The sequence below is a fragment of the Rhipicephalus sanguineus genome, chromosome 2 (genome assembly GCF_013339695.2).
Source record: "Rhipicephalus sanguineus isolate Rsan-2018 chromosome 2, BIME_Rsan_1.4, whole genome shotgun sequence".
Lineage (NCBI taxonomy): Eukaryota > Metazoa > Arthropoda > Arachnida > Ixodida > Ixodidae > Rhipicephalus > Rhipicephalus sanguineus.
In genome coordinates, this window is record NC_051177.1 from 49,122,926 (window position 1) to 49,146,610 (window position 23,685).

Consider the following 23,685-nt stretch of genomic DNA (forward strand, 5'->3'; position numbering starts at 1 on the left):
CTGCAGTGCGTCTTGAATGGCGCCGTCTGACCCTTTGCTTACCCAGATTGTGACGTCATCGGCGTAGAGCGCATGCTGCACATTTGGAATTTTGTCTAGGAGTGGTGGTAGTTTTGCCATGGCCACGTTGAACAGGGTAGGTGATAAAACTGAACCTTGCGGAGTGCCTCTGCCGGAAAGCCTTATAGTGCCCGACCGAAGTTCCCCAAGGCTAATGGTTGCCGTGCGGTCAGATAAAAACGCTCGTACATAATCGTAGGTGCGTTTGCCACATCGGGAGGAGGCAAGGTTGTTTAAAATGAGGTCATGTGAAATCTTAGCGAACCTTTGGAACTTTGAGCGTTTCTATCTATCAATTTATCTATCTACCTAGTCGCCTACGTCTGGGTACTCTCATGATTGCCTCCTCAACTTGGTGCAGACCAAGAATGGCATGGGACGGTAAGAGGATTTGACGAATATGACTGTCGGGTCATGATATGAATGACGTGAAAATCCTGTCACATGCGTCGTCATACCCTTTCCTCCAGACACGTGTGGCACATACCCGTTTACAACTGGTCGCGGTGTACGGGTATGAGCCACAGGTGATGGACAGTTGATATCTACCTAGAAATGGCGAGAACAGACATTGGTAACTTAAATGCGAGAGCGTTAAGAAAAACCGACATCGGCAGCGTTGACCCGACGAATGGAAAGAATAGAAATTAGGATCCCAGTAGGAATCGAACCCAAGCATTCTGCGTGGCAGTCAGGTATTCTACCACAGAGCCACACCAGGTCTATAAACTGGTTTGGAAAAACAGCCTATGCAGGCGTGATGTCGGTGCAACGTCAATTGAGGTTATGGTGCTGGCTATCCAATTTTGCAAGAAAGCAATGAACACTACATGATACTCCTACTATGTGTGCTTCTACGATACAGCCGTCATATCAGATTAACGTCTGTGGTTCCAGTGTTGGCTCCCCTTTTATAGCAGTCTAATCAACGTTACATTTGTATTCCTATGATTCAGCAAGCAAGATTCAGCAAGCATTGCTCGACCCCGGAGGAATACATTAACGAAAATTACGTACGATATTCATATCATCGCACCATAAAGTGCACTTAGTCCGCCAGAACAAAGCAGTCTCCTCTTCATTTCTTACGAGAGAGAGAGAGACATAACTTTATTTTTGTCCTTGCTGGGGTCAAGGGAGGCAGGGGCCGGGAGACTAGCCCTACCGGAGCCCCCCTTCCTCAGGCGGCGGCCAGACCTTGGGTCTTGGCGGCGTCTTCGGCCAGCCGGACTGCCCAGAGTTGGTCATCCGGGCACGCGCTGAGCAGCATAGCCTCCCACTGCTCGGGCGTGGTAATCTTAAGTTTAGGGTTCTTGCTGTGTTTGGTGCGAGGCTGGGCGATGGCCTCATGCTGACCGAGGATAATGCCAGATTGATAGACAGCCGCTTTGTAGAATAGGCTACGTAGGCACATACGCCCAGGTTGTCTACGAATACGACAAGAGCCATCCACTGTTGTTCTTCTACGTAGCACTATCCAGGCCTACCAGCCTCGACGGCCTATACCTTACCAACGAGAAGGGTGACTTCAGGTTCCGACATGTCGCCGGCTCTATCCACAGACAATTTTCGACGAAATGACCGAGGCATCCGCGATTTCCAACAGCTGTACTATACCTCATACCTCACTACACAATAACCCCTCGTCGCCGCGATCACGACCGGATCCAATAACAAGTCATGACCAGCTGCTGGTTCTCACTGACCACGGTGATGATGACCTTGTTCGAGAACTATCAAGAACCTCTTCCAGACATGCACACGGATTCGTGAAACGTGCTTGCTTTCTCCATCATTAGGGACAAGTATAAGCACTACATATCAGCTTACCGCTTCTGGTGTTGGTAATATCCACGTTGCCGTTGGCAGCGCTACCCAACAGTAAGCAACTGGTTATATATATATGCGGCTCTTCAGCATATATGTGTGCGTATAAAATTTATACAAACCTTTAGCGTCATTTTGTAACGGTTCGCTCAGTAAAAAAAAATTACGCCACACTCACCTTCCCGCCGCATGCTTCGCATAACATCGACTCCCACTGTACGTGCGATCTGCCGAATTTTTTATATAACCGGCCCTTTTTTATGTCATTCTGTACGTCCTTCTGTCCTTCTGTACGGTGAGGATCGGCGCAATATTGTTCCCTGATGTGACGAGCAGTCATTGCTTGCTATCGTCAGCCGGTAGGAAAAGGGTAACCATTGTCATCTTTGCCTATGCCTTTGACCCGTTGTCAGATTAAACGGCGCACGCAACTGCCGCGGCACACCGGGGAGGAGCTTTGCGCCACTGCTCACTGTCTTGCATGCGTAATCATGTGCAAACCGCTTTTTTTTTTCATTTGCGACGTAGACTTGCCTTTAAGGCATGATATTTCTTGTGTATATTTGTATTAAATGTGCGCCGTTAGGCCGGTGTTTTGTATGAAGTGAAGAAGTGTCTTGTGGAATGTGTTGCCATGCATCCATCGGTCATAAATGTTTGTGTCATTGTAGCGAAGGCCAGCTTTCAGGAGATGACGGGAGCGTTCCGAATGCAACCCTTGGCATGTCCATGTAAGGTGGTATGCATCTGCTTGCATTAAACTTCGCAGCAGGGCTCTTAAAAGTCGCGAGCTCTCAGTCCAGCTGTCGGCAGTCCAGGAGGTCTGCGAACGGGCGGAGGGCCACGGTCTTCCAGTACCGGCGTGGGCGCGGACAGCAAATGCGGCGGACCCCTCTTCGGGGGTTGTCTGATCGGGGTTCTCCAGGATCACGTAAAGTTAATTTCATCATCATCTTCAGGATATCTCGGGGCACATGCACGCTAGAAGAATTCTTCCAAGTGGAACTGCGTTAGAAACGCGACTACCTCCAACTTTTCTATACAAACATGCCTGCTTGCTATACTCATTAAAAAGTTCGTTATTCAATCTCAGTTATTCGGGCGGCTGACAGCGATAATTTTTGTCTCACTTTGTGTCCCCCTGGATACATAACTTATCTTCTGCAAAGGTGGTTTTCACGTACTTCCCAGTGCAGCATTTCAAGAAAACCATAAAGCTTAATTTCGAACACCCTGTATATACGCTTGCAAAACTGAAAATTTTGGAGAAGGGCAGGTGTGTTGAGCCTTCCTGAAATGCCCCCCCCCCCCCTCCTGGCTACGCTATAGAAGGTGATGAACGATGGTTGTCGAGGAAGGAATGCTTATGACAGCGCGATGCACAGAGAAGTGCGACAGGTATATTGTCGCCTGGTCGTGACGTTGACGAAGACAACAGCCGGCGTGTTCAAGATGAAACTCTTTATTTGGCCGAACTTGTGGCTGGAAAATGAAAACTCAAACTACAGCAATACACGCTGTACACTGATAGCGACGAACTGGGCGTAGGCCGTCGATAATCTGCTCATGGCTGGGGCGCGCCGTCTTTTATACATCACGCATCGAACTTTCCAGTCTTATCACTGGTGGTCGCGCAAACTATGGAATAATCTAGACTATTCGCGTCCTGCCCGCAATCTTAACAAAGCAATCTACTACAATCACGAAGCTTCTCGAACACTGCGGCGCGGTCAGCGTCTAGCGTTGATAACCGTCCTTTCTGGTCAAACCCGAATACATCAAAATAAAACAAGAAGCGGGCATGGCAATCTCAATACATGCGAGGTTTCATGCCTCTTGCGTCCGCGTGGCAAGACCATTCTACCGAGGGAAGCACGTTGCCTGTTCGAGCGCGTACACAGTGAATCCACTCCTCGTTACCTTAAGTGTTGTGTGTATATATATATATATATATATAGCATGGCTGGGCTAGGACCGAGAGAGAACACGACATGGGTAGACTTGCGGGAATATGAACCTTCCGTTTACGTTTCTAAGCGCGATTCATGTTGTATTATACGAATCGCTATTTACTTGACTTGAAATCGTTGAATGCCGAGGAAATACCACACAACGCATGATGCTACGACCTTTACGTGTGTCTATTTTCGTACTTTAAGAACTTCGTTTGTGAATTCTATTTCAGGCAAATGGCTTAAAACTAACAAGGAAAGAGTGTATTCAATATGCGCTCGCTGATGTCGTGTCCACTTTGATATCAAAGAGTGCAACTGGGCTTCTCCGTGAAGGATCGGAAAATGATCCTTCCGCACCGGTGGGCCCGTCCACGTCAGAGGCACGAGGGCAGCTTGAAAGCCGTGCTCCAAAAGAAGCTTCTATTAAAGGCGGCTTTCCGAATCTCATCAGCTCAACTGACGTGCAGTGATATCCTTTTCAGTCGGGCTCTTTTGAGGCATCCCGGGCGGAAAATTGCGAATATCAGAGCTCAGACGGGCAGCAGCTTGTTCCTTATTATGATAAGATAGGAAGTAAAGCACCTATGCAAGTTTTGTATCTCTCTCTTTTATGGAGTTTGCGTATCGTAAACAATTTCGACTACTTCATTCACATATCTTAGTGTCTGCAGCTAGCTACTAACGATCAGATGCAAGGCTGATTGTCGAGAAATGGCAGCGGCACTTAAAGTAAATCGGGAAAAAAAGACTGCCGTTGGCTATTCCGAGCGTGGCGTTCCTGAAAAATACGGAGACGGCGATGCGCTTAGTGAAGCCTAAGCGGGGCGAAAGCCTTCGTCAAGCCTTTTTTTTTTCTTTTTGACATGATGTAAGGAGATGTTGGCGCACAATTAAGGCGCCGGCTACTCCTTAGCTCTTGGAGTACCTAGCTTCTATAACATAATGGCCTTTTTCTTCCGCCATCACTGTTGGGACTACTGTAGTGTCTCCTTTGATGCTGAAATAAATTTAATTGAATTGAATTGATTATATATGGCTTACTAAGCTTCGAACCAGTAACAGATGGAATGTGATGGGAAGACAAAAAAACTTATAATTCATACACCCAGAAACGTGCTAAATTAGCGCCTAAGTCGCACGCAGTTGCATGAATGCTTACTTTCAGGATCAGAAAAACTCATAAGCGCTCGAAGTTACATCACGAGGCTGTTGCTTCTCTAGGATCCTATGATTCGATTATTTTTTCTCGACGTTCCCATAACTTCTTTTGTTTCATGATCATCGATGAGTTATTGTACAATTATCATCTTCTGCTAACGAGAGAGAGGCGCTCCTTAATTAAAGAAAATAACTGGCCTGATCCACACTCTAAGAACTGTGACTCTTCTTTTGTACATGTGAGAGTAAACATTGACTCTCTTTAGGAGAGTCAATGTGACGAAAAGAGAGTCAATGTGACTTTGTAAAGGGAGTTCTACACATGTGGCTCTCACATGTATAAAATAAGAGTAAAGGACACCTTTTTTTTTAGAGTACAGGCATTCAGACAGAAAAAAAGCAGATAAAATGTTGGAATAGTTAACCAAAAAACTTTCCCGGTTGTCTACCAACCAAATGCTTGGAGATGGGAAAGAGGAAGTAATAGATAGGATAGATAAGGAAGAAGAAAAGGTACAAATATAACAAAGAGAGCTGATATGAACACAAGAACATACGCCAGCAGTTCAAAAGTGTTCGCAAAGTTCAGTGACAATTAAAAATCTCGGTAATACTGTTGTGGCCATGTGTATGCAACAATGCGCACAGTTCAGGCTGAGCGTTCAAGAGCTGAATATTACGAGGCTACTCGTACTAACAGCTTTTATTGATATTGTCTTTTAGTAAGTTCAGTAAGACTTGAGAACATTGGAATTCTTCGTTAAAATGTTAATATTGAGCAAATATTTTGGATGAGGAAAGACTCAGCGGCCGAATTCATAAAACTTTCCTTTCGTAAATGCGTCTTCCCATTGGTTAGTGGGCGTCGCTAATGATATGTCCCACAGCCTGATTGGCTGAAATATTCTCTTACAAAATTTTGAAGCAAACGCTTCACTTCAAAATTCAAGGTATGATATATTTATCCGAAGTAGCGACATAAAGCTTAGTGTGGATTAAAACATTCAGAATGGCACGCTACTTTCTCCGAGCTGCCAGTTTCTCGAAAGCACCCGGTGCGCCAGCCCTCCACAAACAGATCGTACCCGTAAAGGCTCGTTTTCCTTGGTTATGCATTTCCCGTATTGAGCGACACTAAGAGATTCGATTGCGAGTACTTACGCCTCCCTGCGTGACATAAATCCTGCGGCATTGTGAAACCTGTCGGATATACTGCCGCTTCCGCGCTCGCTCTGTTTGAAGGGCTTCGATTTTAAGCGTGGCTTCGCATTCGCGACGTTAGAACTTTATTTCTGTTTCTTCTTAGATGTCATTTTCTTTGCAGAGAAGTGGTATATGTCTGGGGTTGGGCCTTGCCGGAAACGAAGCCGCTGACGACGCCGGAGAAATCGTCCATCCCCCACCCCTCTCCTGACAGCCCGTAGCCATGCAGGCTGAAGACGAGGCTTCCTGCTGTGGCCGAGCTGTGGAAGTTTCATTGTATCGTTCCAAATCCGGGTGTCGCTGGTATGCTGATACCAGCTGAAAACTAATCGCTTAGCAATTTAAATTAAAGTGTGATTGTGAAACGAAGCAGGAATAAAAATGTGTAACCTACGATCTTTCGTGCACGCCTGGGAAAAATTGGATGATTTTCGAGGTTACGTAGCATGATTATTGCACTCACTACTCCAAGAAAACAAAAGCTAAGTATAAGCTGCCGCTCTGTTCCAAAATAACTGATCTCCTTTCGCCAGACAAATGTTTATAGTGTTGCAAGAGAGTGACCTACGAGGTTAGATAAGCCTAGGTCACGGTGTCTCTTTAAGCATAGTTATCACTGCTTTGTCTTCGTGCCATCGGTTTGCAGAGCAACAGTAATCTGTCTTTTCGGGTCAAATACGTGCGCTTACAACGAGCGACGAGCGTCCTTTAATTAAATCCTGCACCGTCCACGGTCGGAGCTGCGGCGCAACCCGAACTCTTTAGTCCAAATGGTTACCGCACTATTAAGGCGCCTACGGTGCCCGCTTTCTTCAGAAGGAATCTGTCGGGGGAGCACTCGCATAATTGCGTGGCCTTGTGTCCGGCCACAAAATTTATTGCTCGTCCTTAAACTCAGTCAGGGACGCTCTGCTGCCTGGCTGGATTGGTCATTCGTTTTACGACCCGTGAGGAGACCGGAGCACTTCTCGAAATACCCCGCGCTGGCTCCTTCGAAAGCGCAGTATCTCCCGACGATATATCGCACTGCGGCTGGCAGACAAAGCAGCTGTGCCTTCCGCTATCACAGTGCTTATACGGCGCACAGATTTTACTATCGATTTTTTATTGTCGAGTTTATTACTGTGTTGCTGTCGCCCCGCCGAAGGGATCTTTCTTGCCTTGGGCTGTCGCGTCGACCGGTCGTAGCTGAAGAGGCGGAATATAAACGCAAATAATCGGTGCGAAATTGAACTCTCTCAGGACGATGTGGCGGTCTGGTTGGTTATGCGTGTCTGTATGCTCACAACGCACAAAATCTTCTTGACACAGACCGACAGAGTAGACACCGCGAAGCACTGCTTCCGTTGTCGTAAGAGAATCCGCAGCTGGGCTAGATGGTTCATAATGATAAACTGCAAAGAGAAAATTAGATACGGAATATAAAAGCGCAAACACATCACCGGACATGCGCTAACACGCAAATATATCTTTATTGTGAAAAGCTTTCTACATATATGCACTGTAAAGCCAACATGCGCAAGGGCACTGCCCATCATAACCCACAATAAAGATCTATAGTGGCGAGTTAGCGGTTGTCCTGTGTTGTGTGTGTCCCGTACCTGACTTGCGTTCTGCATTTAACCTTCCGTTGTTCTATCGAACTCACGGGAGAGCTCCCGCCCCCGGTGAACTGAAGTTTCGGTGTTCACAGCAGGGGTAGAGGCAAGCAGAAGACGCAGTGAAAAATATTGCGCTCTCGAAAAAGTGGGCTTAGCTTTCGGAGTTCCCAGGCAAAATGATTGCACTGATGAACCAGCGGAATGGTAATAAGGGAGACGTGCACAAGCGAAGGTGTGCTGAGGGGAGGAGGGGTTTCATGCAGGCAAGAGCTAATTGCAAATGAATTCTGCGGAATCCCGCAATGTGGTGGAAGGGAAAGCTGACAACCACCCCATTCGTAACACGAAGCCGTAAGTAAATCCATGCGGATTTCTCAGAAAAGAAAGCTTCTTAGTTGAAGAATTCGTCCTGGTCTGCATATGAGACCAATTTCCTTTCAGAAAGGAGAGAGGCTTTCCTTTCTGTGAAATCCATATAGATTTACTTATGGCTTCGTGTCACGAATGGGGTGGTTGTCAGCTTTCCCTTTGACAGCCCTTCCTCTACGTTGCGATATGCAGGAGAACTGATTTTCAATATTTCGTGTCCATGTGGTTCGAGTTGTCCACTAATACGCCCTCGCGCTACTAGTTGCTAGCATACCGGTTAGCTCACTTGGTACAGCGACCACACCGGTAGAACGCTGGTCCCGGGTTCGATCCACGGACCAGGACGAATTTTTCTTCGACTAAGAAGCTTTCCTTTCAAGGGAAGAGCTTGTGTCCTGCTCTGGCTATAGACCGGCTGGGTCGTCTATACACTCTCTCTCCGCTTAGTTAATCTCTAATCACCGCAGTCTTGCTCATCTGTTTCGCATGCGAGAGAGGCCCGTGCCGCCTGGAACCAGTTAATTTTTACTCGGAGTAGAGGTGTCTCCTGGCCTGGCGGGGCTGCATGAGTTCCATCATATCGAAAGGGAGCCCTAAAGAGACAGCGAAGTGTCTGGGCACTCCCCTTCTCTCTTCCTTCATCATTTTAGGTAGCGTGAAATTTTACTGAGGACACAAGAAAGGAGGACAAGCCACAAGCGCTTAGTATGTGTCCCTAGGAAAATCTTGCGCAACCTACAACGACGGATCATTACCAAGTAGCCCGAACAAATTGTCTATTCCTTCATCCGCACCGCTCGGTACAGCCCAGATGTTTGTGATGAAGACAGTTATGATTGTCCAGATCTTTTTCTCTTCCACTCTAAAAACATAACCGTTGCCTAGCAAGCCATTACACGTAGGATAACACCAACGCTATTCAGCGACGGCCTTCGCGGCAGCGCACAAGCCGTTGCGAAACTCTCACGAACCGCTTATCTGTTGTACACATGAGTTTCGGTGTGCAAGCGAAGAACGTACAGCACGATCATGAATAAAAGCAATTTGAACATCCTTCACTGAGACACACATGTTCTGGTTCCTAAAACGCGACATTCTAGTTACTTATACACGGTGGCAGATTATGCCTACGTTACACTTGCTCAATGTTGTAAAGTTTTGTATTAAGCCTGCGTTACATTCCGTCCGATATTGTGAAGTTCCTGATTACGTCTGAGCTCTTCTTGTATGACGTCGTTGCAAAACCTTCCTCACAATGCCAGAAAGAAGGTACAGTAAAACCTCGGTGATACGATCACGGCTCGTACGAATTTTGGTGTGATACGAATTTTTCTTTGGTCCCGGCCAAGGCCCATTAGCCTGCAATGTATGGGAGTGCGGTTCTTGTGAACCGATTTTCACCCCACGGCGTTTGATACGAACGTACGCTAGCGCACAGGTACGAACAGGTGCTGCCCGCGCTGTCGCGGAAGACGCGGCAGCCCCGCGCGGTCGAGGGCATGCACGCTCCGCGACCATCAACGGTGCGTCTTGCCTCCGAGATTGTGCGTCCGAATCTTGGAAGCCGTTACGCGCCTTTGCGTTTAAATTGCAGATGGCGTTGACGTCGCGTTTCTTTTTTTTTTTTTCCAACGCGTTCACGCGTGCTGCTGTGCTCGAGGCAGCAGCATCTTTGTACTGCGTTAACACGTGCCTGCCACGTCGATGCAAGCGATTTCCTCGCAATCAGACGTTCTACGAAACAAGACTGAAACTAGGGCTGCGGGTCCATCATGAAGTCCTATGAAAGGTGGGCGAAGACCCCAAGAGACGAAGCGGACGGTCTTGGCGAAGGAGCTAGGCCTCGCAGCGTAAGCGCACACCTGCCAACTCTCCGATTTGCACGGGAGACTCCCGAATTTTGAACAAACCTCCCGATTGTGCGGGCACGGCCGTAAATCTCCCGCAAAGCGCCACTAACACCACCGCGATAAGAAAATAACAGCAACAAAGGACAGCGCTTCTAAAATTTTCTGGCCTTCATCTATCGCGTGCAAAGCGCTTCTCAACTTACTTTCTCCGCAGTACTCTGATGTCATGCAGAAAAACGTAGTACGATTAGGAAGGGGTTACTAGCGGTCACGCGTCACAACACATCTGGTTCATTATTACTCACGTGCGCACGCACTGTATATTTACGAGTACAAGTATGATCGTTGGCGCCTAAAATGTTTACTGGCAATCATTCAGAGCTGTTGATGACGTTGCTGCGGTCCTGAGAAACACTAAATCAAAACGTATGCCAACTTCCTTTTGTCGCGTACTAATTTTCCCTGTTTTCTGGTGATACGAATTTCGGATGATACGAATATTTCTGGTAACCCCGCGAGATTCGTATCACCGAGGTTTTACTGTATTCACCGGAGTGCCTGTTCTTACAACACGTTTGTCATTTCACAATTTAAATCGTAAGACCACACGTGGCGGTTTCATTTGTAGGTTTATAACTCGGCAGCTCTCATAAAGTAAATATTTCAGTTTCTTTCATGCACGTTTGTGCGTGCGTGTGCGCATGCAGCGTTCTTCAGGGCTGGTTTTTTTCACATACGCTAGGGATGTTCTTAATCAGGCTCCACAACGCTGTATATGTCAAATAGAAATGCAAAGCCCGTTTAGGCCCTCAAAACGAAATTGACGAAATACACGCCGACATCGGTCGGCATCCGCTACTGTGTGAAAGGTCCAGATGCTGGTAAATCGATATCATCGCTGAGTAAAGAATAAACATCACTCTCAGTGAGCGCCTGGCATTTTTCAATACCGCTCACGATTTCGCGCGCCTTGTTACGAGTCTCGCTGCACCTATGTATACTGTATGCTGCGTTGCGAAAGCTTATTTCCGATCCTTTGCTGAAGCTGCAGCTGCAATAAGGCCTATCCCGGATCGATGCGGAGTTTCTGTGTTTGCTCCAATGTAGGTCGATACGGTCCTTTAAAAAATAATCTTAAGTTTTAGGATGCTGTTTGACCGAAATTCTCAGACAGAGTTTCGCCGAGTGGGAAAGAAAACGTTGTTGTTGTGATAGCGATAAAGATATCAAGATATACAAATGTTCGTGACAACGTAGACCTTACAGGTGAATGCGGAGGAGGTCGCAAACATTCGACGCGTCGCTCGGAGCAAGATTTAGATGCATATTTACTTCGTTTACGGTGGGGTAAGGAATTTAGTTGCGGCAGCGTGGAACGGAATTCCGGCTTCTCTCATGATGCCAGCACGCCGTAGGTGTAATATCTGGGCGATGTTGCACGTTTCATTGTTCTGTCGTTCCGAGTTCCGGTAGTCAGCCTAGCTAAGAGGTCACTCTAACACGTAGCTTGCCCTTTGTCGTTATATAGGTGTAGGTTTTACAAAGACATGCAACATTCATTGGCATATAGGTGACTCACCTTAATGGCAACAGTTGCTGTTGTACAAATGTATCGAAAATATCCTGTGTTATCTGTCGAAAAGGGCTGTAATAAGGGCTGGTTGGCTGTACACGATCGTGCTTCCAACTGGCTTACTTTTCCCAGAAACACGCAATTTATGGCACCGACGTTACAATGAACACAAAATCATAGCATGCGCAGAAACTCATTTTGTTTGTAAAGAAGAAAGATTGAAGGGATGCTTGCACACTGATCACCAAGTTTGTCTATCGTGTGAGCATCCATAATTCAGCGCTCGTATTTCTCTTTAGGTTCGTCCTTTGTGTATGAGCTGTTTTTTTACGATCGTCATCTGTCCCCATCACGACGACCGGTGTACATTCTACTACGCACCACCTTAAACTACCTCGTCTCCATATCACACGCAATGACGAATAGCTAAGACAATACCTTCGAGCGCAAGAAAAGACGCGTTACAAAAAAAAAAGGTTACACACGGGCAAGCGCTTGTCCCGTGTGTAACGGTGACGTGTATTTTCTTACGCTCAACGTTACGCGCCAACTAGGCCCTCAAAAAGTCATAGAGAGAGCTTACAGCTTAGGATCATATAATCATTGGCGGGGCTAGAAAGCCGGATATTGAACTTCCTATTAACCTCCCTGCCTTCCACATAATATTTATCTCTCTCTCTCTCTGGCTCAGCCCGATCTTGTTTACGCAATATATTAGCAAGAACAGATTTTTCCAGGAAAAATAGATTGTTTTTCCTTAAAGGAGTACTGACATGAATTTTAAAATTTTTCGGGTTGTTGCTCTAAATGAAAGAACGGGTGTCGAGAACCCTAAAAAGAGTGTCGTGGTGCCTGGGGATGCATTGCATATATTTTTAATACCGCTTCTTTCAACCAGCAGTTTTGGTTTCGGTTTCGAGAGGGCGGCTTCATAGTGACGTGTCAAGTCTGCCCGTGACGTCACGGGCAGACTGCAACCCACGAAATATGCACCTGCTGTCCTTTGCTGTCAGTCGAACGTGGTTCATGATGAATGAACTGTCGTCCAGTGCCTCCGACAGTGATTTCTGTGATTTAGGCTGCATACAGAACCCAGACTTCGCAAACCAAGTGAGCTGACATGAAACGTCATAGGGCTTTCCATGCGGTGAAGCTGCCTTGCAGATGCTGGGAGATGAAAACTCCCAGCATCTGGGAGTTTTCAAATAGCTAAGACAATACCTTCGAGCGCAAGAAAAGACGCGTTACAAAAAAAAAAGGTTACACACGGGCAAGCGCTTGTCCCGTGTGTAACGGTGACGTGTATTTTCTTACGCTCAACGTTACGCGCCAACTAGGCCCTCAAAAAAAAAAGGTTACACACGGGCAAGCGCTTGTCCCGTGTGTAACGGTGACGTGTATTTTCTTACGCTCAACGTTACGCGCCAACTAGGCCCTCAAAAAGTCATAGAGAGAGCTTACAGCTTAGGATCATATAATCATTGGCGGGGCTAGAAAGCCGGATATTGAACTTCCTATTAACCTCCCTGCCTTCCACATAATATTTATCTCTCTCAAACTTAAATATTTATCAAACTTAAATATTTATACGTGTCTCGCGGATGCGGTGTGGGGAGAGCGTTAACACTACATGCCAAGGAAACCAAAAACGTCAGTTTTGCTGCACTTCAAAATCGTGTCAGTACTCCTTTAATGGCAAAGCGTTGACAACGACCGCAATGCTTGACATTGCGCTCGAACATCTCGCACGATGTTTTACATTCACGACGGCGTAATTACACGGGGGTCCGACCTCACTCTATGCAAAAATAACTCATCATAGACATCAGCCTATTGACATCAGCCCACTGAAAGACGAACACCTAGACCTCTTACCATGATCTCCGATTTCGCCTAAAAATAAACACTGTGGCTAAGAGTAAACCTATTTCGCAGCCGCTTCTCTCTTTGTCTTTTTTTTTTGTATATATATTTTTCTACGCAAATCATTTTCTATATATGGCACGTGTATTTCGATTTGTTCAACCAATTCTATTACACTGCTGGAGCGAAGTTTTTCTATTGCTTCTTCAATAGCGTTACTTATCTAGCACGACCGGTTTCGTAAAATCCAGTAAATGATTGCACTCTTAATGACTGGATATCTTTGGCAGCGCTCAATCAGGGATCATGTGGCGGAAATAGGGGACACGTTTTCGAAGATGCACGACAAAGCCCATGCAACCTGCGTGCTTTCGTATAAAGTACCGCTAATCCCAGAGCGGCAGAGGACCAGTGGCGTACTTTATGAACGACAAATGAACTTTGCCCCCTGTCCTTTAACAACACGCATTTTTTACATGTCTAAGGAATAGGCGCACACGCTATGCGCAGTATGCGGGCTACGTTTCGTGAGTGTCAGATAAATGCCGGCTTTGCGAACAAATATCCTCAACAAATGATCAAAAACGTGATAAGACCATTGTTTTAAATCTTTCCCAGAATCTTCAGAAAGCTCTAGGCGGGCACAGAGCCGCGCCCACCTACAACTTTCCCACATTTGAGATGACCCACATTTGGGATGACCAAAGTGTGGGTCATCCGTACTGAAACGTTCCGTGCACCATTCCAATAATTCCGCATGTTTTTTTTTTTTTTTTTTAAGATTCTTACGGAAACATATGGCAAATTTAGAAAGAATCCTACGCCGTCGACAGGACTTCACGCCACAGAAGAAGGCTGCGCAAGCGCTACTGCGCATTCTGCCTTTAACCGGTCTATCGGAACGACTCTGATTTGAACGCCCTGTCTGTGCGTGCATGTCCGCATTTTTTTTCGCTTTTATTTTATTTCTCTCCCTCTGTCATCTTTCCCATCCCTATTTCACCACCCCTGTGCAGGGTAGCAGACCGGTTTCTAGTACCAGTCTAACCTCCCTTCCTTTACTTTTCTTCTATTGCTCTCTCTCTCTCTCTCTCTCTGACTCTATGGCAAATATACAGAAAATACACGTAAAACATGTAGATTTCGTAAGAAATCATATGTAATTATATTAATGTCGCACGGAACGTTCCATTAGGGATGCCTGGTTTTGTTTCGTTTCTTTTTTAATAACTTAAATTACTAGCTTCCTTGCTATTTCCATTCAATATAGTATGAGTGTAGCAGGCTTTTCCGGCATTCTTGGTGAACTATAGAAGGTATGCCGCTTACATTTGCTAGAAATAGTGATTAGTTTAGCAGCTATTTTTAGGCAAAACTCAATATGCCTGTTTTAGTTACATTTTTTTATTCATACCAGCAGACTAAAGTGTTATAAGCGTGTTATGCGAACGTCGTAGAATTTAATTCGCTGTACTTTAAGAATGCTAGCAGCCACTGAGAAAAAGTTTGAATTTCGCACGTCATTAAAGATGCGCTTCCGGGATTAAAAACAGGTGCGTGAAACAAGACGAAGGCTTTGTTAAAGGGGTCATGAAGCATCCCTTGGGCTTGTTTAAAAAACACAACCTGCAGAAAGCTGACACGGCTATGAACTGCACCGCAAAATATTACAGTCGTGCGCGCCGCGTAAAGGCCACAAGTGGAACGCGAAGTTGCCGTTTCCTCAGGCGCGCTCTTTTCAAACAGAGGCCGGTTCTCACTCCTGTCGGTGAGCGGGGCGTCTGCACTTTGACGTCGCGGAGACATAGCATGCTTATTGGCCGATAGCCGGATGAGATGCGCTTCTTGCCACAGGGTACCGCCACTTGCCCGCGCCGCACTCCTCAGTCTGCTAAGTTTACACGATAGCCGCACTCGCGCATGCGAATCACAGCGGGAGAGCGATCGCGTTTCATGACGCGTGCTGACGTAACTTCTTACCCCCGTGCCATCCCTCCCTGTCTAGCTTCCAGTGCGCTCGTCGGTACGAGGAAAGAGAGAAAGCACTGAGAGCGTGCGCCAAACCCCCGTAACTCCACTTATTCTTGACGGATTCGAGAAATTTTTGCGGCAATCGATTCGAGAGGCAGTAAACTCCGATACTAAGGTCATTAGATCATTACTTCGAAAAGTGGGTCATGACCACTTTAAGTAATCGCTCTAAAACGCTGTATGCGGGCAGTTTTTGAAATGTTTGAGTCAACAGCGGAGTCATAAGGGCAGCAACATTTTACAGTGTGTGGTTTAAATACAGAAAACCGACATTCTTGCCAGGGTAGTTGTTTCTTCATGCGGAACATCCTTTAACGCTGATCGGACCAGGTACACGAGGAGGCGCTTCATCTATCCCGTGCCTTTATAAATTATGCGTGTGCGTTAGCGCTTAAGCAAGTACGCCATAAAGTTCTTAAAGGGGTCATGAAGCACTCCTTGGGCTTGTTGAAAAAACACATCCTGCGGAAAGCTGACACGGTTATGAACTGCTCTGCCAAATATTACAGTCGTGCGCACCGCGTAAAGGCCACAAGCGGAGCGCGAAGTTGCCATTTCCTCAGGCGCCCTCCTTTCAAAAAGAGGCCGGTTCTCACTCTCGTCGGTGGGCGGGGCGACTGCACGTTGACGTCGCGGATCTGCCACTTTACGTCGCAAGAGACATAGCATGCTTATTGACCGAGAGCCGACGTAAATCGAGAGCGGCGTTCGGATCAGATGCGCTTCTTGCCGCGGGGTGCCGCCACTTGCCGGCGCCGCACTCCTCAGTACACGGTAGCCGCACTCGCGCACGCGAATCACAGCGGGAGAGCGATCGCGTTTCATGACGCGCGCTGACGTAACTTCTTACCCCCGTGCCATCCCTCCCTGTCTAGCTTCTAGTGCGCTCGTCGGCACGAGAAAAGAGAAAGCGCTGGGAGCGTGCGCCAAACCCCCGTAACTCCGCTGATTCTTGACGGATTCGAGAAATTTTTGCGGCAATCGATTCGGGAGGCAGTAAACTCCGATAATGAGGTCATTAGATCATTACTTGGAAAAGTGGTTCATGACCCCTTTAATATATCAAATTTAAAAACACAGCTGCGAGCGCAAATTTGGCCGGGATTCCGACATATGAGTAAGTTCGCTGTTATTAATTTTTTCCCCTCCGTTTTCCTGCAAAACGTTGACCGCATTGCGTGCCTTTGCTCGTGTTGGAAAAAGAAATGTCATGTATGCCCCGTGACTGGTCATAAGAATACATTCCGTTTAATGATGAAGGTGGACTCACAATAATAATAATAATAATAATAATAATAATAATAATAATAATAATAATAATAATAATAATAATAATAATAATAATAATAATAATAATAATAATAATAATAATAATATAACAATTGCTAGAGTTTTACGTCCCAAAACGACGATATAATTATGAGGCATGGTAGTGGAAGGCTCCGAAAGTTTAGACCATCTGGTGTTCTTTAACGGGCACCTAAATATGACTATACGGGGCTCTAGCATTTCGCCTCCATCGAAATGTGGCCGCCGCATGGACTCCCTATAGCTGGTATTGTCGGTGAGAGCAAAATAGTGCTCACGAATGAAATAATTTTAGAAACTTGAGGCCCTCACAGGCCTATATTTCTTATATTACGCACCTTTATTTAAAGGAAACTACCATGGACATTGCAACACGAACCACACTTGAAGCAGCTTTCGTGTTTATCGGCGCACAGTCTAAGAAGCGGTCTATCACTGAGTGTGAGCAAAATGGAGCACCTAAACCAGAGCCACCGGCGTACAGCGGGCGATGGTCAAAAAGACGTTGGTTTTACTTGTATATAAGCGATGCATAATGTGAATAGCGCATGTCTCGATGCAAATACATGGTCAGTCTTGCACCATCGCTGATCGAAGCTTCGAATATAAAACAGGACAGCGAGAACGCTGCGAGTCGTTCCCATCGGTCACCGTCGTCAAGGCGATGCTACGGCAAATAATCGACTCCCACCAGCAGCTGCGGTCTCGCTCAAATAAGCCTCCGGCGAAAACGACCATTTAAAATGTGTATGTTACATAAGAATGACCTCATGCACGGCTCTCTAGTAGCATCGACCCATTGCCGCTGCGGTGGACGTGCGGTGAAGAGTGCACGCGCGCATTGCACAAGAACGGCATACGGAGCAGCTGCCATCGGTTTCGCTATACCGCATTCATCACTTTATTAAGGCGAAAGTCTTAGATGCCTCATCAAACGCCAAAATTGATCATCGGCGTCGGCGTCAAAATGAGTGACACAGAAAAATCATCATCACGTGATGGCGTCACGTCACATATCGATAGATATTGCGACGTCATCATGACGTCACATACGGTGACATTACATGATGACGCCATCACATGACACCGTCGCTTGGTCAAAGGTGGGCCGATCATGGAGGCAGTGCAAAACCAGGTGAGGTGCAGAAAGCTTGCAACGCCTCCGATCCTGGAGGCTGCGCAAAACCACGTTAGGTGCGGAAAGCTTTCGGGGGGGAGCGGGGGAGGATCAATACGTCGACTGAGAAGGAAAAGAAGAAGAAGGCTTTCAGCTTCGAGTCGTCTTAGACGAATGCATAAAGGACCCTGTGAGCTTTTGTACTCCATATTCTGTCATCCCTTGGAGAGCTTGGTGTAGCAGGATGGCGTCACATCACCTGCAGGTCTGTCTTTCCTCCTTTATTTTTCTACAGTTGAAGAGTCTGCCTCCCTCGTGATGCTTACCATTACCAGACAGATTACTAACGAAACAAAAAGATAAAAGGATTCAAGGAAGGGTGAGAAGGATAGCTGTGTTGCTCCTTCCTTGCTATCCTGCACTCTGAGCGAGAGAAATAGAAAGAAAAAGAAATGGGAAATTGGCAAACAGATATTGATAGGCGCACGCACACACAACGGCGTTCACATAGCTTTGTAGAATTCGGTCTCTCCTATATTTTATTCTTGTATCCCCTATTCCTTTTCCCGGTGGCACTGAGCCGTGTTTACCTATAGGCTGCGAAAGATGACGAACCTTATCTCTTTCCAAGAATAACCACTCCCAATTCCCCTCCCACATCGCCCTTAAACGTTGCACTGGTGGCCTTTTGGGCTGGTGAAGGTCAAGATTATTGTCCCAATACCACTGCACCTTCGACTACCAGCTGAAATATCTCCATGCGACTCAAGACGTCAATCGTCTCTACAAATGTTTACAGTTTTTGTGCCTTGTGCGACAAGACCATACTACTCCTTGTTATCTGCTGTCCTTCTTTCGACTAATGAAAACTGATTGGTTGCTTCTTTAAAACAAAACGTCACCTTCAGAAAGAGAGAGAGGTAAAGGAAGACAGGAAGGTTAACCAGAGGGAATCTCTGGCTGGCTACCCTGTACATTGGAAGGGGAAAGAGGCTTGAAACAATGAGAGAGGAGAAGTCAATGACGACACTAAAAAGTCATAACAATGGCACTATCCAAGTACTACACAGCAACATTGACAGTGAACAGTCGCAATGTGCCACCGTCCAGACCGTTTTCTCTAAGAAACCGCATCAACGCCTTCATAGCGGCTCACGTTGAAGTCCGGGTGGACCAGTGCCGTAGAATTTTGTTTTCTGTGTGAGGGTGATTGTGCAGCTGGCTTGGAGATCCCATATGAATGCGTAGGAACGGAAATTTTTTAAGCGTTTCAACGGCGACAGCATCAACTTTGACGATGTACTTGTTGCCTTTAGAGGACAAAGGAGAAATTTTAGTAACGTCACTAAATTTATTGCGATAGCAATCGTAGAGACGCTCGAGGCACATTAATCCCATCTGCGCCACCAACCCTATCGTAAGTGCGTGCGCGGCTGACACGCAAAGGGCTGGAGTGCATTAAGGGAGGGTGAGTCTGTTTAGTTTTAGAAACGGCGAAGCGAAAGGTACGCACCATAAATACTACGCTCAATCGCATCAGTGGTGGAACAAGGGCAGTGTTTTAACTTCCGCTGATTGCATGAGGGCTGCTTGCAAGGCTTCGTATCTAGGTGGCAGACGTGCGGACGCCTGCTCCCCATGTTTGTTCAAAATCTCCTAGCTCCGCTATCTCCTTCTATTCTTTTATTTTCTTACTGCCTTGCAGAAGTGTTGAAAGGCGGGCAAGTTGGTATAGATTCATACTGAAAATTGGCAGCGCAAACATATATTATCTAATATATATTGGTATATATTATCTTCTGTGAATAAATCCAAGTTTCAGTCTGCGCCTGTTTGTGTTCCTCTTCTGTGTCCCGTTTGTTTGCGCTGCCAGTTTTCAGTATGTTTCTTACTGCCTTTTTCTTCTTTTTGTCGGGATGAAACTTGCTTCCTTAAGGGCTGCAGAAGTTAGCGCGACCTTTTCTTTCCCTAGTAGTAACCACTACTACGGCCCTCCTCGTTCAAAACCGAGGTGGGGGGGGGGGGGGGGGGTGTAGGAAAGGGGCGATAAACATTGCTCACGACTCAGCCTGCATGGTGTGCTTGTATGCATGCATGTGTTTGCAATTGATATATCTCTCTGTACATATATTGCTGGCCACCAGACAAAGAGGGAGCTGCCCTCCACCCCTTAAAAAGTCGTGGAGGAGCCAGGCAATCGGCGTCAGCACGGGGAGGGGGGTGCAAATGGAGCACTTGCTCCACCCCCCACCCCCCAAGCCACGCCAACATTTCCCCTGAAGCGCCCACAAGTGCTACCCACCCCCTCACCCCCCCCCCCCTCACGATGCAACACGGGTGTGCCCCCCTCGAGACAAAATCCTGCCGACGCCCATGAGCCCGGCCCGGCGTTCCGTGCGCACAATATAATGGCATTCACATGAAGGCGACAATTTACGCATCATTTCGTGTTTCCAGAGCATCGCATTCATACGAGTGGCGCTAAATCACTGTTAGAAGGCGAATCGGCTTTGGTGCGAACGAAGAGCAAGTGAGTCAACGCAACCTTAGGTATACGTCAGTCGTCCACGTTGTGTATGTTGGTGTGTCACAGTGACAGAGAAAGACGACTGCTGCCTTGTGCTTTCCTTTACTCACCGGTGGAAGGCAAATTGCCGGAAGCAGGGTCTATATTGATTCGGACGAACAAGGCTAGAAGGAGGGAAGTTAGGGAGTTAAACCAGATGCGCGTCTGATTCACCACCCAAAATGCAGGATGAAGGGGGTTAAAGAAGAAAAAGAGAGAGAAGGGAGGACAAAGATGAGGGACGTACTATGATAGCGAACACGTGTTGCTGTCCAGTACGCCTATGATCGATCAGTGCTGTCACGTCAATTTCAAGATGCGTAGAGCAATGCTAGATGCAATGCCCGCGTCGCTTGGCAAGCTTCCGTCGCGTGCAGCCATGGTCTAAAGATCATTTCCTCTGAGTGTGGCGTACGTACTGCGTGTAAGTGCTGTCGCGTAGATATTACAGTCATACGCCGTAGGAATGTGAGACGCTGTCACATTGAACTTGAGCATTTCAATATTTCAGTAAACTCAACTGTTACGCCTACAACTTTACGACAAAGCAGTAAAAAATATTGCCAGAATTCCGTAAGCTTTACATTCTACCGCCTCAAAAGAGCGGAAAAATTACGTATAATCACCAGCTCTGAAAAGAAAAATTCTTATCCAGACTCTTGTAGCCCGAAGCTACAAAGAAATTCATAAGAATATCTCAGAAAGAGCAGCTTCTTAGGTGACGAACAGTTTGTCCTGGTCTGATATTCGAACCCGGGACCAACGCTGTTTGAGAGCGCTTGTTCTCTCAACTGAGTTAACCAGGAGGGCGGCAGCTGGCAGCGCGAGAGCAAATTAATTGACAAATCGAAGCACATGGACATTGAATACGGCTAATCAGTCCGGCTGAAGCGTGCAGTGTGGAGTGAACTCATCCTCCCTGCGTTTCCTTTTCATATATTTCCCTCTCTATTCCCCACATCTTAGGCATTCCGCAGAAATCGAAGTTCATCTTAATGTAAAGCTTTCACATACGCACGTTGAAAAACAAGAGATTAACAGACGGGATTACCTAAGAATCACGAGATGTCACTTTATTTTCGAAAACAAACGCTTGGTTCTATTAAGCGCGATAACGGTGACTGTGGACTAAGAAGAGATAAAGCTGCACATTATGGTGCAGAAAATAAAAATTATTCGACCTTCTGACCTCAATTCTTCGTTATAGTGCGAAACCTTCAAGATCCGCCACAATGTTTTCTTCTGGGCTGATCTGAACTGTCATGCACGCGAAAGAACCAGACTCTGCTAGAAAAAACAAAGCATTATATTTAATCATTCTCTATCAGGCAATCACACGGGTGGGAGTCACATCGAACTTGGCCAGCCTTGACCCGCGTCGTCCAAACGGAAAACACCTGTCTGAGAAAAAGACGAAAGGAAAGAAAAGACACATATATAAAAGGCTTGTTTACCTGGAGACAAACATATTGAAGATTGCTTCTCCTTACAGTTTACTTTCCGGTAATACTGTTTTGTTCATATTTTCTCTAAGTTTTATTGGTTCGGTAAGAGAAAGCGGAAACTGCGATGGAAACCCACGTACCGCTACGGTAGTCAGGTCCGGCGTCCCAAGTTCGTGTGGCGTGGCGCTGCTTTATCCGTAGTAAATTCAGTGTGGCGTGGCATCGGGATACAGAAGCTTTGATGCCGACTAGTGGGACGATATGAAATTCCTAGGATGCACGGACGTCTCTATACAGGACAAAGACGGCTGGGCTCAGCCCATCTCAGCTGTTGCTTGGAGCCCCGGCGATGTCGTTCGCCTCGGCTACACGTGACTGCACAGACAAGAAGCACATAGCAAGGAGATTGACGTGGCACTGGTTTCCTAGCTGTATGCAAGGTCGTTACATTGATTGATTGATTGATTGATTGATTGATTGATTGATTGATTGATTGATTGATTGATTGATTGATTGATTGGGAATTGACGCTATTTGACTACTAAAGGCTGCCCTAAACTTACAATGGCTTGCAAAACTTACAAAAGCGAAGTTTCACTTCGTTCGTTGAACTTTTTAAATGCTTGCATTTTCTAATCAACGCTGCCAATTTTTCGTGTACGAGTATGCATGTACCAACACTTAAATGCTATTTAAACAGTCACTAATATGCATTGACTTAATTTTAGGGTGTTTCAATTGCTTTTATGCAGAAGCTCTCAAAGATGTGTCGAGTTTCCGGAGCCTGCAAAATGTTCGTGTACTCTCATTTAACATTAGGCTAACAACAAGTGCTGAGTAGGCTTATTATACCTTGATGACGCCATGGGAAGGCAGTGTGAGAACCTATAGTGGTCGTCGCCGCCAATATCTCGATTTCGCTTCAGTACTTGCTTGCTAAGCATTCACGCACGGCAAGGTCAACGTCCTTCAGTCTTCTAAATATTTAGGCGTTTCATACGCCTCTTGAGTGCCTTTCAAGTGAACTCGCTCGAGACAAGACGAGATCCCAAACGTGTCCGGATTGGAAGGAATAGATGGGATAAGCTACTGATGCTTTGTTCGAAATGTGACCTTGCAAGAAGGGCAAGCTGCCAATTTCGTAATCGTGTTTACACTTGGACAGAACAAGCGTACTCACACGGAAAAATGAGCTTCCACTACTAAACGTAGCTGGCGAACAGCGTAGGATAATGGAGGAACATTGGATCCGAGTTCTCTTGACGTCACACGGACAACAACAGTGTCGTAAACCTGAGATGCCGAATATACTTCGCTGGTGCTCTTCCTCGGATCGAAAAGTGAGGCCGTTGTACCCCCACGTGTATCTCTTTTTTTTTTCTACGTGCATGAGTTATTGCACACATCGGTCGAGGCATATACTGGGCAGTGCACGTCTTTGCAAACGTGAGCGAGTAACAGCCGTTCGATCGCCATGTCGCGACAGCTAGCGTATACGTGACTCTCTGGAGATTTCCATCCCCCGATGCCTGACGTCCGCAGTCTGTCTCGAGCAACGCGGTGCATGTTCTCGCCAAAGTGTTCATTGTTCTCAGCGGTAATGTCAACGGCCTCGAGATATTTGCGTTATTTCTGCAGAGAAGCTCATAGGGGAAATCCCGCTGCGGTTTCGGTGTGGTGAAGGCAGTCGGTGATGTCGTAGGTATCAAATGTCAATCGAACTACTACTGCGGGCAGCCTTGGACGGAGTACGGAATTT

At 46.5% G+C, this 23,685-nt stretch overlaps 1 protein-coding gene across 1 annotated transcript in view; it reads right to left on the minus strand.

The window, feature by feature from the left end:
* Positions 1-22,163: 22,163 nt before the first annotated feature.
* LOC119381161 (uncharacterized) overlaps positions 22,164-23,685 on the minus strand; it is a 40,016-nt gene continuing 38,494 nt past the window's right edge. Inside the window, exon 10 of the mRNA XM_037649124.2 lies at positions 22,164-22,301. Coding sequence (XP_037505052.1) covers positions 22,292-22,301 — 10 coding nt within the window. The 3' untranslated portion in view covers positions 22,164-22,291. The remainder of the gene's footprint in view (positions 22,302-23,685) is intronic.